The 18,762-nt window shown below is 39.5% G+C and overlaps 1 protein-coding gene across 1 annotated transcript in view; it reads right to left on the minus strand.

Moving 5' to 3' along the window:
- Positions 1 to 18,762, minus strand: part of RTEL1 (regulator of telomere elongation helicase 1) — a 53,465-nt gene that overhangs the window by 16,249 nt on the left and 18,454 nt on the right. The window contains exons 16-26 of the mRNA XM_013953211.2: positions 15,429 to 15,561; positions 15,158 to 15,271; positions 12,658 to 12,698; positions 11,354 to 11,439; positions 10,718 to 10,795; positions 9,129 to 9,206; positions 6,994 to 7,137; positions 6,186 to 6,301; positions 5,324 to 5,447; positions 3,985 to 4,138; positions 1,405 to 1,568 (exon numbers count right to left, since the gene is read on the minus strand). Coding sequence (XP_013808665.2) covers positions 1,405 to 1,568; positions 3,985 to 4,138; positions 5,324 to 5,447; positions 6,186 to 6,301; positions 6,994 to 7,137; positions 9,129 to 9,206; positions 10,718 to 10,795; positions 11,354 to 11,439; positions 12,658 to 12,698; positions 15,158 to 15,271; positions 15,429 to 15,561 — 1,232 coding nt within the window. The remainder of the gene's footprint in view (positions 1 to 1,404; positions 1,569 to 3,984; positions 4,139 to 5,323; positions 5,448 to 6,185; positions 6,302 to 6,993; positions 7,138 to 9,128; positions 9,207 to 10,717; positions 10,796 to 11,353; positions 11,440 to 12,657; positions 12,699 to 15,157; positions 15,272 to 15,428; positions 15,562 to 18,762) is intronic.

Below are 18,762 nucleotides of genomic sequence, written 5' to 3' on the forward strand. Positions count from 1 at the left end.
ATTGTTTGAGAATAACTGCACCTAAATTTCCATATTTAGGGAACCTGGTTTCAGCATGACCTGGATGAAAGAAAAACTGGTAACAGAGATACTATCATGGATGGTGGGGAAAGATACAAAAGCACACCAACCACGTTATCAGTCCAAATCTGTCAGTCATGAACATGAGCTCATCACCGCAGAATGAAAGCTGGCTCCCTCAAAAGCACCGGGTGTCTCAAGACTACACTCCCCAGAGCCTTGGCACCAATTTAGGTGCAGCACAAGATGACCAGAGAGTCCTTTAAAAGCCACAGATGAGTAGTAACGTCACATTAGCAAGTGGACACGAGCTGACTCATTGTCAAACCGTTAGGACCATCTGTTTATCTGGCTTGACAAAAAGCTGAACTGGCCCAAAAGCAGTGTAGCTGTGTTGACACGACACTGCTGCTGAGTTAGTGGGTCCCGGGAGATATGCTGGGCTTTCCAGAGAATAAGTTCTGGCATCTGTACTCTGGCATGGTTAGGCTGCCTGCGGGCAATGAAGTTGATTTCTCAGTCAACTGCACAAGTTAAATATTCTCTACCTTTGTCCGTTACTCCAAGCTTGTGCATTCCCACATCCCTACATCCGTATCTCCTAGGCCCCTTTAAATATTCCCTAGATATTCCTTACACTTCCAAGCTTCCCCTTATGAATCTTTCCCCTAATCAAACTGCTTAGGGATGCTGCAACTGTCTTATTCTAGGCATTCCTGGAGTCCACAAAAGCAGCCACTGGCCAAACTTAACCTGCAAGCCAGCAGTTAACCACCCCTGCTGATTATAGTCAGGTAAGGAAGCTATCTCATCAACAACTAACTGCAAACAGAGATTTTGGGAAAGCAAGAGAACCACAGCCCAGTCAGTGACATATTAGGAAATCCAATCCAAGAGAAAAGAAAACCAGCATAGAAGAAGCTTTGTTATTCCTAACGCAATAGCAGACCTCTTCCGGTTCAGATTATAAAATTACTAATTCATAGCCATTTCTACCCCCTCTCCCCTTTTTTTTTTTAAAATACAATATCTGTTCACATACCAAGTGCTGACACATTCAATCCAGGAAGAATTGCATATTTACAACCTCTTTACTGAAAGCTCTTTGCACTCCAGAGAGCACTTAACTTTCAGGAATCTACATGACCAGCTCTTATGAAGCACAATGCAAGTGCGTATCTGTTGGTCATACAGTAAAACACGGCAAAGAAACCCTTTGTTTAAGCTCAGTTATGATAACTTGCAATTACTAGTACTGATGATAATGGGTTTTTCTTGAAAGGGGGTTGAACTGGTATCTCTAAGTTAATGCCAAACTCATTTTGTTTTAGAGCCTACAGTTTCTACTTTAAAGCACATATTATGCCAGACCATTTTCATTACCTTTTCCTCTCCTGGCAAGGCATCTTCCTCCTCTGCATCTTCACAGCTCTTCTCATTACGCTCCAATGCATCCAAGAGTCCAATACATTGCCTTCTAGGGCAGATCAGCTCTTGTTCATATTCTGTGCATAGGCTGGATGATACATCTCCATTTACTGACATCCCTGCATAATACAGATGAAAAATCAACATGTTAACTCCTGCATTCTATGTTACTTTTCATTGCCTCAAGACCAAATGTAGCAATCCACAAATATACGTTGGTTTATCCCAGCTCGCACATCTTGAGGGGGGACTGTATTATATGGCTTAGTAAGCTTATTTTGGTTAACCGCTCCCAAAACGGCTCAAGCATTTGCTACCACAGTCTGGTGGCTAGAATTAAGTTAGGACTTCACTCGAACTTTTTCCAGAGTGAAAGTCTTATTTAACTTCAAAATGGCTTAGGATCAATGGAAAAAAAAAAAAAAAAAAAAATCTTACTGCCACAGTTGTCTGTGTTTAACTACTGTAGTTTTATGGATTTCCCCAAAACTGAGTTCCTGCTTTTAAATGACCTTTCTGTGAAATATGTTTTGTTTTTTTTAAAAAACACAATATACAGCTTTTAAAGCATACAATCTCACAGTATTAGCCCCTATAAGATACTGTCACCTCATCTCCCCTGAATATATATTCTCATTCCAGGTATACTTGGTTTTAAATATCAGAACTTGGAGCTGTCAGCAGTGTTAAATGAGTATCAGTTTGCTACTTCCAAAAGGCATTCTCCTCAAAATATGTTTCCTCTTTCTTGTGGAATGACTTAAAATAGAGACAGTTGCTATGAAAAATCACTATTTTGAAAAGAATTAAAGTATATTAGGTTAAAAATTCAGTACAAGACACTTTTTAGCCAAAAATTATGATTGCATGTGCAGTTTGATGTTACAGCTAACGTAGTGCATCTGGAAATCCATATTAAAGAGGTCATGCAGCTTCTTCCTTCCACCTCCAGTCACACATTCCGCCCCACCTTTGAGATGGGCCTAGTGATCATGCGGATGAAGGGTAAATGGTTCAGCAAGCTGGTCTGACTCACTGTGGAGTCAGGAGAGAATTCGGGAGGAAAGGCGGGGGGGCACAAAGGAGAAACAGGACGTGACAGAAAGCATACCACCCTTTTGCAACACGAGCAGCCAACTAGCTGGTGAGGCGGAGGAGGGAATGATATGAAGGTATTGCGGTCTGCCCCGACCGCAAGGGGTTGCGTACCAAAAAGTCAGCTGATCACAGACTAAGTGCTGTCCTAGAGTGCCCCCAGCCTCATTATCCCTGATTACCATATTAAAAAAATGCCCTTCACTGCATAACGATATGTAAATAAGGGGGGGGGATACCCCCCAACAGTCATGCAAGTGGCAATCTAGCCAATGGAGTACGGCTGCCGCGCTTCCACATCCCACCTTCAGCAACTATAAAAGAGAGGATGGCTCACTAAAGTTTTTGCAGGGCAAAAAAAACCTGAACCCCTGAACTGTTCACTGGAGATTGCTGATGAGCGAGCCTCCTTCTTCCCTCCCCCAAACAGGGACGCCTCTTTGGTAAGACTTGCACCTCCGACAATGTCGGACGTTACCCGGGGAAATATATTGTTATTGAAAGCACTTAATTGTTAGTTTGAGCTCAAAGAAAGAAAATTTGTAGCAGCAAGTGCATTTATCAACGGCAATTTCAAACCTTCTATCCGTCGCTTTAATAAAACCTACAGCTGCGAAACTGGCTCAGGGAAAGTCCTTAAATAAGGGGCTCTGGCAGGCAAACATAAATTACCAAGATAAGGAAGGGTATTTCTTCCCTCCCTTCACCGTGACACTCACCGAGCTGTTTCACAACAGATAGATTCAACTCAAGGGAAGGAGCATAAATGCATGGTTGGAAATTGAGAGAGAAAAAGGTTGTCACCAAGGTCACCCCTTTCAATGACAGCCTGCAGTCACAGGGGTTTAGATGTAATGTGAAATCACATCCTTGCACTCAATTGCAACTGTTCTGACCACAGTTTGAAATACAACTTCACTGCTCTCTTCAGAAGGAGGGAGTGATCCAGAGTGGAACACTCTGCAAGAGATTCTGACATGAGAAATACTTCACTCTTTGGCATCAGCTAACCGTAAATTCTAAAATACTGTTTTCTTTTGAGGTCAATGCTCTCCTTCTATTTTTTCAGTCAGATCACTGTGTAAAAGAGTCATTTGTAAAACAAGATGGAAAAACAGGGACATATGAAAGGCAGTGCTGGTCAGAAACAGACTTACAGCTCTTATTTTTTAAGCTATCTGTGATATTTCACTGAACACCCTCTTTTCTGCAGGGCACCTTTTCAGGCCTCACCAGTCTGACTGGTAGTCCCAATTGGTTCCCCAGTTCCCTAATGCTAAGCTATGTGCCTTCTGACCAGACTTTTACATCAGTCATTGAGCCTTCCTTGCCTTTCTGCCCCATTTCAGTTTCCAGTTTCTTGCCCCACTTCCTCTGGTTTAGTTTAGAACAAATAAAACAAGTCTAAACAAAAGTCTATCTATGAGGACCCAAACCTACCTACTCTTTTCCTCTTCAAACTTGGAACATGATCATCCAATTTCTTGGCTTTTCTCATAGATTGAATCTGCTCAGATGAAGTAGATGGTGCCAGATCACTTTCACTTAGGGCAGCAGCAGAGCCAGAAGGGCATTGTGGCAGGGGTGGGGGCATCTGCAAACAGTTTAGAAACGTTACAGTAGGCAAAAGCTATTCTTCCATCCATTAACTGCTTCCTTTGCAACCAAAAATCCCAGCAGCAACCTGAAGTTATCCTATTTTTCCCAGATAAGTCTGACAGCCAGATCGTTAAGCATTCTGGATTTATGTGCTTCTGACAACAGGGTCAAATAATTAGAAACTGACAGACAGCTGAAGTGTGGTGCACAGGCTTGGCACAAAGCGGCCTGTATAACAGAAAAGGAGACAAGCCACTGTTAAGGAACAATTGCTTCCTGACATTATCCCTGCAAAATATCAAAATGCATTGGGTTGTGGTTCTTATTTACCACGAAATTCCCATTTATAATCAGAAAAGATCATTAGATCATCCAGTCTCATCCATCTGTAACTTATTACGTTGAATAACTTGTACTTGGCTAAATCATTTTCAAGGAATCCAAATTAATTGTTTTCTCTAATTTTAATCTCCCATTTTTGAGGGGAAGAATCCCCCATTCACCAGGAAATTTGTCCTAATAGTTAGTCACTATCAAGCAAGCTTGGCATTATTTCTAACATGACTCCGGCTTCCAGCCTCTGGTTCTTGCTATGCCTTTCTCCAGACAATTAGAAAGATTTTTTATAATGATTACTTTTTTAACCTAAGAACTACCAAACTGTTAGCTTTATTTCATTACAATATGCAAACCACTACTGAGAAAAAGAGCTTCTTAATGCTAAGAGGGAAATCATTTTAGTAAAGATGACCCAGTGATGATGGGGTAATATCAGCTGATAATGTACCTCACTCTCTACACCATCAGCTTAAATGTAAATTTGAAGGCTTGACTGATTATTCTGCACATACGGCTTCTCCCTGAGGGTGGGAGAGGAAAGTTTTTTGATGCTAATATCAGTTTCACTACTGTTATACCATCCAATGAATGCAGTGTTTCTTTAGGAAACTATTTTCCTTTTTTCTAATCTAACCTAAAAAGCTGTGCAACATGACAAAATATCCTGCCCTGTCTCCCAGCTCACTTTTGGAAAAGACAGACAAAGCATACCTCCTTTCACGTAAGGGTTCCAAAGCAACATGATACTCCAAATAAAGTGACAAGACTCCTCCACCTCTCTCTCATGGCTTAGTATTCCCAGTTTCCAACACTATCAAGAAAATTTTTTAAAGACACTTACAACTTCTTGAGCAACACGGAAGAAGAGAGAGACACCTCTGACTGCATGCCCGAAGTTGTCATAAACCTTTACATAAGGACGGACCCATGAAGGTAGCTTGTCTCTTACATCACCAGTTGTGAACCTGTGTAGGATTGGACAAGGAGAGAATTATTTTTGCCAGGTGGCCAGATGTATTAAACAAATGATAAATCAGGGTCCAAAAGGACTAGGAAGCAACAGTAAGAAAATAAAAGTTCAAAACTGCACAATAACTACAATTGGGGTGATATCTGCACTCAGAAGAAAAGGGTTTTGTTGATACTATGTACTGTACAATCATCCAATCCATATCTTTTGCCCATAAAATCTTTAAGTGTACAAAATTAGTACTGAACTGTGCTATGTTCAGTGTCCCCAGTCAGGCCTCCACATAGAAGGCTATCAAATTCTCAGTTGTTCTGGCAACATAATCTTTCCTCCTCTTCCTTCTACTCCTCTTAACTGCAGTTCAGAGGACTACCTTCTCAAATGAGAGATAGGGAAATATAAAACCACAAGTTACAGCAATCACATAATTTGCAACGAGAAAAAAAGCATAAAGAGACATACAGATATAAATTCGACAACTCAGGTTATTTTGCATTAATACCATCAGTCTCTTTCTGCAGCTCCAAGACAACGCATTTTGTGATCAGAAGATAACAATTGCACTATTGTAGGAAAGTAATTTGTTTGCTATCTGACCTGTTATATAAGATCATTTAGCTACTTCTGAACTGTAACCTTCTCCACAGTAGCTCATTTATATACAAAATACAAATACACATGTTGGGATATAAAGATGTTGATACATGCTTATGCTCTAGAAGCAAGGTTTCACCTTTGGTCACACAGGAAGATTGCACCATAGTCTTGGCGATGTCTGATGACTCTGCCGATAGCCTGATTAACAGCCCGGGAAGCTTGCTGACTGTACCACTCACGCCCGGATAAATACTACAATAAGTGGGAGAAAGAATTATGTTATTTAGCAGATAAAAGGTATTCTCTGTGTAGCAAATATTTCCTTCCAAATCATTAGGAAATGTATCCAACAAGATCAACTGTCAAATCGCTAAAAGCCTAGGAAAGCCAAATATAGGTTCACTCCAATATCTCACCTGACTTATGGGACACTGAAAACTCAAGTACTAAAATCCAACTTGAGGAGCTATTTGGAATATACTGACAGCCTTGGTACTACGATGAACTCACCATATTAAATGCCTAATAGCTATCTTGCAGGATAATAAACAATTTATAATGCCATTCATTCTCTTGCCTGAAGAATACTAAAAAAAGAACAAGCAAGTGCTATCACAGGCAATGCTTGCTGCCCAATGTCTTTCTGTGTGAAAGAAATCCTTCGGAAAAATATATAGATAACATGCACACAAAAGACTTTGAAACTTTAATGACACATTTTTTTGAGCCTGTATTCGATTGCAACCTTGTAATCGGAAGCAGAATTTGGAATCCTTCACCTTTCAGAAAAATGTGACTATACTTGTGACTATACTCTGACTGATTTGATATTCATGGTTCCATGAGGTTGGAAGGAAAAAAGCCAAAACCCTTAAAGACAGAGGGAGAAACAAGGACAAAACAAATTAGCAAATAGTCAACAGTGAAAAGTTGCGCAGTATTACCTGTGCACCTGCGCCACTTCTTCTCATTTCATCCAGGAACTGCATCTTTAGAACAATTCTTGGCTCCATACGAGGAGGAAATGGAAGTCCAGTAATGATGACTCCTCGTCCATTCATGTCTGCAAAGTCCAGGCCTTCACTGGCCTGAAGAGATAGTGTTTTCCTTTACCAACAGGAACTGAAGTGACATATCAGAGCGAGCTAGCAGTTCTTGGCCTTTTTGCTCCATGATATTAAATCCTTAGCCAAGTGTAGTTTGTAAATATATTATGACAAGTTTCAACTAGATTTTTTGCTTTTATGCCAGGAATTTAAACTTAGCTTTTTTTTTTTTCTTCCTAGGAGGCCCTGACAAAGCATACCTCAGGCAACACCATTACTGTATTTATGTCTTACTCCTGGATGAGCAGAACAGTTGCACTGAGATGAGGTGTTAAATTTCAATTAACACCTCTCTTTAATCCTTCCATACTCTGAATAAGAAGATGCAGTAAGAACATGGCAAACCTTTTGCATCAAAAATTAACAGAATCATTTCAAAGCAATAATGGAAAGCTACCAAAAATCTGCTCAGAAACCACCAGACTATAATGTCATAGTCACCAGCTGTGCTGCTTACATCAGTTCAAGCAGTTCTCACTCTTTGACCACTTGCTCATGCCTCTGCAGCATGCCCCATGCTGTGCTGGCGAACCGGTTTGTGAAATGAACAAGATCAGAGAATTGAATGGACTGAAAAATAATACGGGAGAAAAAGTTGGTTTGTTTCCTCAGCTGAATTAATTCTCCAAACTCATTTACCACAGCTGTACAAACAGCTGTGATGAGGCATGTGACGGGTATGGATGGGTGAGTGACTGACTCTGGCCTGCTGAAACCAGCATCGTCACCAAGGAAGAACACAATTGCGGGATGCACTGTGATGTTATTCCCAGTCCAGCTGAAGCTAGCAGTTATATGGTTTTAGTTATGGACATTTCATCTTGGGTACAGAAAAAGGAGGTCCCTCAGGCTAATAAGAGCATGAGAAGAACCAGCTTAGACAAAAGAAATGAAAGACACACACACACACAAAAGAATTCCTGTGAGCTTTTAAAGGCAATCCAGGCCTACATACAGTGCCTAATTTACCAAATCCCCTATGCCTGTAAAAAACCTAGAGCAACTAACACAAAATCTTCTCTTTATAAAAGAACTGGCACTCTAGGTTTCTTTCAGGGAACGGAAAAACTTGCCAGAACCTATTGTCAACCTAAAGGCTGCATGACAACTTGAGAGGGAATCTTGAAGGGACAGCTGAGAAGGGAGCTAAGTTTTAGGCAGCTTTTGATAACATGCCTTTGTTGGTTTATCTCCAGGTTTGCAGTCACGCACCCTTTGACCACACTAATCTAAACAGTCTGTCCTTAAACTGTGTGTTACTACAAAGCACAGTCTCTCCACAGACACTCTGTACCTCCCAGGCTGATATATTACTGTCAGAAGGTCAGACATACTCACTGAGAGTCCCACCCAACAAGAGCTATGTTATTCCTTAATTGATCCAACAGCTGGTATGGAGACTGGGACTAGAGGTGCAAAAAAAAAGGTTGAGTCAAGTTTCTGTTGGCAGGCACCAGGTAGAAGCAAGCAGCAAAAAGGCTGGAGGAGTAATTTATGACTTTGCAAATACTTTCACTGGTAACAGATCAATTTATAAACACTGGAAAATGTAAATGAAAGGCCATCAAATGTTCACAGGGGACCTGAACTTGATATAAATTCCATCTCTTAAACTGAGCAATATTTTTGGTTTTCAGCAACATTGTTCTAACATGTTTGATCACAGATGTTTCTTTTAAATGTTCTCCAGAACTGTTTTTCTCATCCAATGAAGTGAATGAGCTGCCAACAAGAAATATAAAACATCATGAAGCTCATCCCCTTTAAGGAACGCAAAGATGTATCCCTTGAAAGATCTGTATAATTGACATAAATGTGAAGAGGCTTCAGGGCATCCCACTTCTCCTCTTGCTTTTTGCACATATAATTAGAGTCACACAACATAAATATACTTCTCAAATCCAAAACAAAGCTGTTTTCTTCCATCACCTATATAATTTATCTCAGAGGATATAAATTCTCTGTTACATTACCTTCCCCCGACATACTGCCAAAAAAGCAGCTCCGCTGGACTTAGGACAGACAATTTTATCATAGTATGCATCCATTACCTAAAAGATAAACTAGTTTAAGTAAGAGCAACAGTGGAATTATCCTCTTTACATATGGACAAATAGAAACCTATACTAGATAAATTTGACTCGCACTTTGTGATCCAAAAATATGATTAATTTGGCTTAGTATCATTTTCCTTACTGGAGCATAATTGTAAATGTAAGGATTTCAATAAGCAAATGGCTTCTCACATTACAATGAAATCCAGAATACTCCTGGGTAAGCATAAAAGACTGATATCAGGTACTTCTGAAGAAAAGGCAAAACATGGACTGCGCTGCGTTCCTATGAATTCTTGAGTAAGAAAAGGCAGACCAGGAAAGCAATTCAAAGATACTATTTACTCTAAGAAGCAAACAAAAGAGGCTCTAAGTAAACAAGAAAAAAAGCAGGAAAAGTGGGGGAGTTTCAAAGACCTAGGAAGTTAGGACAGAATTTTAATTCATATTCAACAGCACATGATTTACGGGCAAGCAGAGAACACAACAGCAGATAAATATTTGTGCCTATGAAGAAATCCGATTTTAATAAAGCCACCAGCCCATAAAATTAATCTTGGCCCTGCAGTTACATAGAAGGGAAAATCCACAAGGAACAACAAGAATCTACAATGAGAATCTCCTTTAATGGTTCACTGACAGAACAAAAGACAAAGCACCTTGCTACTGTTCAGTGAAAACCGGGACAAATCCTACCCACCATCTTCCAGTGTAGCTCACATTTGTGCCCTTATATTACATTTCTGTGTCATGTGTCCATCTTCTTTTTAGCAGCAGCAGTGATTCAGAATGTTCTGTGCTCTAAATTAAATCGCTTATATTTAACTTGCAACTGATACCTTTATGTATTATTTAAATGAGTAATGAAAGTTGTCCTTTCTTTCTTAGAGTCCAAACCCTTCTCTTTCATTGGTTTTCATTTCAAACAGTAAATGCATGAAATACTAAGTTATTGATTCCTAGGTGAAAAAGGTACCTGAAAGCCCCTAAAGGGCTTCCCATTTCAGTGGTAATTTAGGAGTTTACTGCTGCACAATTACAGGGAAATATTGCACACAAACATTTCCACTGGCAGATGCAGGCCTCTAATGACCATAGCCATTGTACAAAAGTTAGTACCAATCTGCTACTTAAAGGTATCCTTCATCAAACACGTACCGCACAATCCCATAAAAACCCAAAGCATGACAAGTTGGGAGGAAATGGCCCACAAAACATTCAAAGATGCCAGCTACTCAAGTGATGGTTTTCTAGCACCTCAATTACTCAATATATATGTATGTTATACTAGCAGCTGTTACATCAGTGGATTTCAAATGAAGACTATATCCTGCGCAACTAGCTGAAAGAGTGAAAAATGATGCATGGAAGAATTGTACTTCAAAGAAGTCCTCAGAGCTTTTGATTTTTATTCTAGGAATACGCAGTTCACAATGAAACACATCTTATAAAAGGTATTTAAGCATAATTTGTGAAAATATTACAGGTATGCAATGCATATTACCAACCTCTGTGAAGCTGCCTTTATTCCTTGGTTCCACAAACATTGGCTTCACTTCTTCTATTCTTTTAGCAAAATCATGCTCCTGTTAAACAAGTAATACACCACAAACATCCATATGAAAGCAAACATATACCAGAAATGCCATCAAGAGTGGTCATCACATCCTTCCCCCATAGCCAGTTTCTCTTGCCAAACAGAGGAAGAGATGGGCCAGAAACATGCGACTCCAACACCACTAGGAAAACAACAGTCCCTGGCAGTTGGCATAACTCAAACATTACACAGAGGGTTGAAATCTTTCTCAGCGTAAATGCCATTAAGTGAGAATCATTTCTTTTCTCTCCAACTTGCAAGTTCCCAACATCAACCTCCTAGGGATTCTCCCTGCAATATGAAATTAAATGAGCTCTGAGGTCAAATCAAATAATGTCAAAAGATTCTTTTAGGCTTTAGTTTCTACAATACTGCAATTCAGCGTACTGTGATCAAAATAAAAGAAACCTTACCTAGGATTTTACTTTCCCCATTTTATAATTGCTTATTAACAAAGAATTTTTAATGAGCATGGTTAGATAGCATAACTGTACACTGCCCAAAGTGCATAGCTAAAGCACGTATAAAGGCAGAAGAATCATCATACTCTCCAATATTCCAGGCTTTTATCCATGACAGGATACGATGGGAAGAACACCAACAGCCCATGGGGAACAACTCGCACAAGGTTACCTGCAATGAGATAGGCAAATGTATCTAATTCAGGGCATTTTTCTCCTGAGATGGAGTGCATAGACTGTGGAGGAAAAATAAATTAACAGCATGGTTTCCCTCAGAAATATTTTCTGCTTTCTCAACATGAAGTTTGTTGTATTAGAAAAAGTTAATTTTTTTTAATCATTTCAATAACCTTGTTGCCAAGGTATACAATTAAATATAGCTGCCTAATTAGTTTTCCAAAGTGAAAAGTTAACACAATAAAATGCATTACAAATGACACCAAATACTAGAGATGGAAGAAATGCAATATCACCTGCCATACTTTCCCATATGACAGTAAGGTCATTTTTTAGATCAGTTCCTCCACTCTTGGTCCACTGTAGTTTTAACGTTCTCAGCAATGGATGAGGTACCAAGAGCTTGCTTTGGAGACTTTCTCCCAAACATACATATACATAAAGCATACACTTCACTGAAAAAATACAGTATACACTGTACTGTATGCACAGCATACAGAATGCAGTCTACACTTCACTGAAAAAAAATTGATCCAGTATGTTGTGAAAGCGTTTTCTTAATTTCACCATTTAGGCCAAGCTCAACACCTCAGAGCACTTTCCTTCCTTTTTGCTTCTTTGGGCTCATTTCATTCAAACATTTCTAGATTTAACAGATTCCCTTCAATCATATCTTAGCCAAGCTACACAAACATTTATCTTTCATTATTCTCTCACATTAAAATTCTGTAGTTCTACTGTATTTGTAAAACATGACCAAAACAGTAAATGCTGTATCAAGGTGGGCTTGATACGGTACCTATACACACATCATGTGAAATTGCATTGGCCTCTTGAGATCCGTAATTTTTTTTGCAAATTGATGCTTGATTTATTTTTCAACAACATCTCTGCGCATCTATTTTCCAGTTTGCACCACTTTCTGACCACGTTTAGGGCCCACATTTTTGACTCAAACAACTGGCAATAAAAATGACCTCCTAACTTGGAAATATCAAAGAAGGACTTGCACTGATTTTCACACGCAATTGCAGTAGCCAGCTGCCTGAGCAAACAACAGCGTGCAAAATCAGATATGATTTAGATATGCAGTGCAGCTCTTTACCTTTCTCTATCTTATTATCTGTCATTTTTAACATTGCAGACACCTTCCAAAGGATTTCTAAAAATCCTGTGCGATAGCCTGTTTCTGAAATCCAAACACCTCACTTACCAACTGTTTTCCCCAGAGAAGATAAATATTCCTCTGAAAACCTACAAAGCAGAAAATCAAACAACATAATTGTATTTCCTTTTCTATATTTCTTTCATATATATTGACTTCCTCTGATAATCTTCATCTAAAATAGCATATCCATACTTCCATTACTGTCCTTCCTGTAGCAGTCACCTATACCAAGGACACAACATTTGTGGGCAATACCTTGACTACATGATACTACTATTAAACATTTTTATTATTAACACTGAAGACAATCTAAGCTTCAACATTATCAACATTTAGCAAGTGGAAATGTGCAGCCCTATGTCATGAATTTTATGATTAATATTAATTTATTAAGGATGAAATTTCTGCCAGAAAAGTCTGTAGATGCTGCCAACCCTGACTAATATTACTAATATTACAACTATCTAAAGGAGTTATTGATGAATTAGGTGTGGTGAGACTGCAGGGGGAAGGGGGGGAATTTGGTTGCTTTAGTTACTATTTACTGGTGGTATAAGCTAAGTGAATCACTTATCTTTAATTAACACAGTACTGCTCTATAATGACTATACAGTATTTATCTGCTTCTTCCAGTCCTGACCGAAATTTCACTTGTTTTTTCATGCCCTTAGGTTTCATTCTTTACAGTTCCCTGTAGTTTTGCATACTCTGCTTTCCCAGGAAACTTGTATATGCGGGGGGGGGGGAAGTAAAACACACACAGTTATTTTTGCAAGACCTACAAATACCACTATCACCTTACGGATGTTGTCAAAATATGGCAAATACTGTTCATCCCCTTCCTTCAAAAAAGGTGTTCTAGAAGTGGGGGAGGAGGGAAATACCCAGTTTCCTCCCCTCAGAAGAGACAACAAAATAAACTGAAATGGTGCACACAGCTTCTGAGAATGAAAAATATTGGCCAAGGGTTTTCCAGTCTTCCTCCCTCTGTAAAAGCCAATGACAAATGCTGAGTCCCTTGGAACATTCGGCACTTTCCCCCTTTTTCTACCATATAAGCTCTCAGAGATCTGTTTTTGAGCTTTTCTATATTCTTGAAAACAAGTAAAGCCAGAAACAGACTAAAACAGATTAAAGAATTTTCAGCCAGGGGTTTGACTATAATGTTGAACTCAAAATAGATTTAAGAATGTGCTGACATTAAAAAAACAACAACAACAACAACAACAACAAAAACTATGGGTGCTCCAGGAAGAAAATTACAATAGAAGAATGTGTATGTATCACAGGAGGAACTGGTCTCTCGTAGTCATAATACCACAGAAGGATTATATCCTTAAACACAGCAGCACCACCAATGCAACACCACTCCCTAGTACCTTCAAAGAACTGCTAAGCGCAGAACCAGCTGCCATGTACAGCAAAATATGAAACTACCTATTAAATTTATATGCAGAGATCCCAATTAGAACAGCATATTGCAAAATGGAAGTCAATATACAATGAAACCTTTTGTTTTGGCCTTCACTTTCCTTGCCAGCAGCTTTTCTGTTTCTGATACAGAAAGAGCAGAAGCTGCAGCAGGAGTACTGTGACTACTTTGAAGAACAGAAGGACATAAACAAAATGACAGAAGACCAGAAAAAAAGAAGAAAAAAAAAGATGAAAAACTTGACAAAGATTCAGGCACGTTTTCCCCCAAAAGGCAATGCAGATGCAAAGGGGAAGCCAAAAAGCTTGCTATTTAGTTCAATTACGTTTCAAGTTCACTACCAGTATGTTGAGTTACCCAAGCCTTCAGCAAGAAGTTTAGGATGCGGGCTCCATCTTAGGGAGCAGCGAGGGCTGGCTGCTCCGTAAGGGACAGGGAGCTGAGCAGGACAAGAAGGTGGGCAGGGCAGGGGCCTCACCAGAAAGGGCCCAGACCCTGTGCAACCCAAGGAAGGCAAGCAGAGCAGACCTGGAGATGGTAGCCAGGTTCAACCAAGAGTCCAGATCATCAGGCAAGTTTGCAGTGATGAGGCAGGCCCAAGGCCAAGACAGGAACACATCAGCAAATCAAGATCAAGTCCAGCGACAAAAAACAAGGGTCAGATAGGCAGGTCCATACTGACAAGGCAGGTCCAAGGAAGTCAATCAGCAGGTCAGTGTCCAGACCAATGGGGTCCAGGGCCAGGCACGGCTGTGATGAAGCTAGACACAGGCATTCCTACAACATAGCTAGGCAGGGGCTGATGACCCAGGCTTGAGCTTAAACAGAGCTCCCTGGACACATTAGCAGAAGATGTGGGTGGAGGCCCCAGGTGAGGCTGAACAGGGCCATTAAGGCCTGTTAGTGCATTCAGGACCCTGACACTCCATCCCTTCCAGCTCTACATTTCTAAATTTTCTACTTTAATTGTTAAAGGGTGTTGTATTTAGCACAGTGTTTATCCAAGAAAAGAACTCCAGAGACCACTTATTTCACTAGCTCCCTCTTTTAAACAGAACCCCTAATGTTGGAACCCACGATTTCAAAGCAGAATTCCAAATGGAAGTTCATTACCTTTTTTCATAGGTAGAAGTGAGCACAGTTCCATCAGGTCCCTTGGGAATGATCCCAACCCAGAGCTGGTGCTTATCAATAACATGTGGATTCTCCAAGCAAACAGGAAAAGGGCTGAAGAACAGGAAAATGAGATCCAAGTCATACTCATTCTATAATTCCTTATCATACTTTCAGTCCAGAACACACAAATTCTGAATTAAAACCTAAAATCATGAGCGCAGATTGTACACTTTCATTAATGCTACTGTTCATACATCTAGGTACTTACATCTGCATTTCCATCGTAAATGATGAGAGAGGGGAGAGTGTACCACTGGTAAGGATAATTGTCCTGACCCCCTGTCGAACAAGCTCATGCATGCTGTATCCAGGGCTGAAACACCAATAGCTCAAGGTCTTTCCTGGATCAAATAAAGAGAAAACACTAAGAAGCAAGCCTGTACAGTGGAGAATGAGTCTCTGTCTAGTATACAGTACATAGCAGCATCTGAACTTCTGTAAGTGAAAGGCTATCATTTGGAGCTAAAATTCCAGGAATACGGTGTGTTCTGCTTTGGTCCTTCCTGAATTTATTATATCCATTCAAAATATAGTTTAAAAGTTCATTGATCCCATACACTTGAAGTAGATTATATATTTAGTCAAAAGATTGTTATAGAAAAGACAGAGCATCAGAGCTTTTTGTCAGCAAGTAATGGTCGGATTGAGTAGATAAAACCCCTTAGTTCTCCATCCATCCACTGGTTCATTTCCTGCTGTCACAGGCAATTGGAAAGGGAAGCATGGTAGAAGACCTGCAGAATACAGGGATGAAGGAGTAACAACTGAAGTTACTTGAAAATATCTCCGCCCTTGTTCTTGATTGAAAAGAGAAGAACTCCACTTCATTAGGAACTCTTAGAGGCTAAAAACCTGTACTATTTCCCCATTCCCATAAACTTTCCTCTTTCCCGTACTCCATTGCTAAACTGTTCAACTTCTGCCCAAAACTTTTACGGGATGTGGATGCAAAAACATGTGCCACACTGAAAATCTAGGATAACAAACTATCAACACAAAGGATATAAAGCAAAATGCATAAATCGCACCAGTCATTTCTTTCACTGCTCAGCTGATAGGTATAACATTGGTGGCCTTGCTGAAAGCATATCAGCTTTTCAGAGAGAGCAAAAGGAACAGGGGCATGAAACAATCACCTATATCAAGAACAAGGGCAGCCAAATGAAACATTAGCTTTTGGATTCTGCTCTGCATGATTAATTTCAGTTAAAAAAAATCTAGCATCCATATATCATGCATGTCTTTCAAATGTACACCCCTCAAAGACTATAAACTCTGTTTTCAAAATGGAAATTTCAGGAAAGGAAGTTCCAGGAAATCCCCAGTAGTATGTGCCCAGTGAGTCACTTACTACTTAAAGTACAAGAGAGAACATTTATTTTAAGCTTTATTTCTTTCTTCTCATTTGGACAAATTAATCCAGAAGATATCCAGATTCTAGAAAAATCACATTACAAGATTAAATAAATTCTGGATCTCTTTGATTCTCACTAAAAATTGGTGCAAATTACATTTAGGCAGTAATGTCTGTTTGGATCTGTATCTGGACAGGCCAGTAAGTACCCACAAATAAGAGCAAAGCAGAAGAAACTCCAGCATAAGAGCAAATTGTACTGGTGTGGGATGGTCTGAAAGAGAACATTAACCACTCGTTTGCCTCACTAACTCTCAGTTTGAAATATCCTTCTCTGTAACCCTGCAAAATGCTCACCAGGCATTGATCCACTGTTCTTGGAGAAGCTAGAATTGCAATACATTTGCAGCCTGGAGTTCTGCAATTATGACTTTAAGCATAACAACATGAATCTGGTTTTAGGGGTCCCATTCACAAGCAGGAACTGTATAGAGTGGATGGTGTACAAGGTAGATCTCCACAGCAGCTTGTTCCATCCCTGGTACAAGAACAGTTGAGCCACAGGAAAAGGGTTGTCAGGAGTTGACCACATGGTGATTTATAGCAAACCAAAAGCAACAGCATTTTACCTTAACGTAAAACTGCAGTAGTTTAATATCACATTCACAAGCAGCATCTGTGCAAAGAACAGATGCCTAAGGCAATAATCTTATCAGCTATCCCAAGCTATGCCACCTCCTGTCACAAATTACAGTTCTCAGAGAATCATGCTCCAGTGAATCATTTCCACAAAATCCTTTGAAAACAGCTATTCTTAAGAGGTTTGCAGTTTTCCTATACTTTCAAACTACAGGGGACCAAAAATTTGATCAGTCTAGTCTGGCCTCTGCTAGGTTTGCACATAGTGCAAGTCTCAACAGATTTCTAGTCCGTTGCCCAGGTACTTGCAAATAATGTTTTTATCTGAAAAACAAATGTATCAGTGCGTGCCTGCTAATTCACAGAATTCTGCGACTGCTTTGCATTGCTTTTGTGTACAAATCCTCCAAACTATGCAATACAACATACAGTGTTTTAGTTAGCCTTTTCCTGCATACACATATAGGAAAATCTACTTAAAAATATTTCTGTAACTTGAAACTTTGATTGAGCAACATCCCAGGAAAACAATATCTGCAGATTACAAACAGTCTGCTTCTATTCAGAAACACACTAGTGAAGTGAACACTTAATAGTAAGGACATAAATACTAAATTCGTGGAAACTCATTCTTTGAAAAAAATTGTTTTTGTCCCCGAAAAACAGAACTTCTGTGAAACAAATACTTACATTCACAAGAGTATTTAGCTGAGTAATTAAGTAAACAGTTATGAGGCAGGTTATTTACAAAGATCCTTGGAGAGTATCCTATGAAGGAGGCTTAGGTAAAGGGAGCCTACCATTAATTTCTACATCTTTCTTCTGTAACCAGAGAATGTCTGTTTTGTTTTCTATCTAACTGTATTTATTAAAAAAAAAAAAAAAAAAAAAAAAAAAAAGATGTTGAAGCCCAACAAACCCAGCTTGATGCTGCCTACAGTGGCCTTCGGATAAACCTTTGATTCAGAAACCAAGTTTCTTTCCCCTTAAGTATGTTGTTCTGAAGCACAGTTATATTGAGGTAGTTCCAGATATCAGGTATTGCAGAGAAGAAATAACAAAATAGGTGGGGGGAGAGGAAGAAGGAGGGAGAAATCTCAGCTGAACGTGAAGGACTGAAAGCTAAAGTTGAGTCAAACTATCAAGGAGTGAGACAGTGCCCTTAAGAACTGAGGAAGTTGCACAAAAAAGGATGTTATCTCCGAGAGCATAATGATGCTTGAAGCTGTTACCAGGCACGGCATTTTCTGGCTAAGAGTTCATCTCAAGGGTTTTTTCTCTGGCACATTACATGAACCTTCATTACAGAGCTTCAGAATGAGTCAGCCAATTACAACTCTGCCTCTGTCAACAGGATAATTTAAACAGAGATATTTCAATTGAGAACTTTCATATAATTTACTCTTCATAAAACATTTTGGCACACACTTTCAGAATCATATCTATATACAAATGTCCTCCTTGTAAAAGGTAAAGTTACAACCTCAGCAACATGAATTTTGTTTAGCACAACACAAATATAGAGAAATATAGCACATAGGGGGATCCC

This window comes from Apteryx mantelli, chromosome 18, assembly GCF_036417845.1.
Source record: "Apteryx mantelli isolate bAptMan1 chromosome 18, bAptMan1.hap1, whole genome shotgun sequence".
Lineage (NCBI taxonomy): Eukaryota > Metazoa > Chordata > Aves > Apterygiformes > Apterygidae > Apteryx > Apteryx mantelli.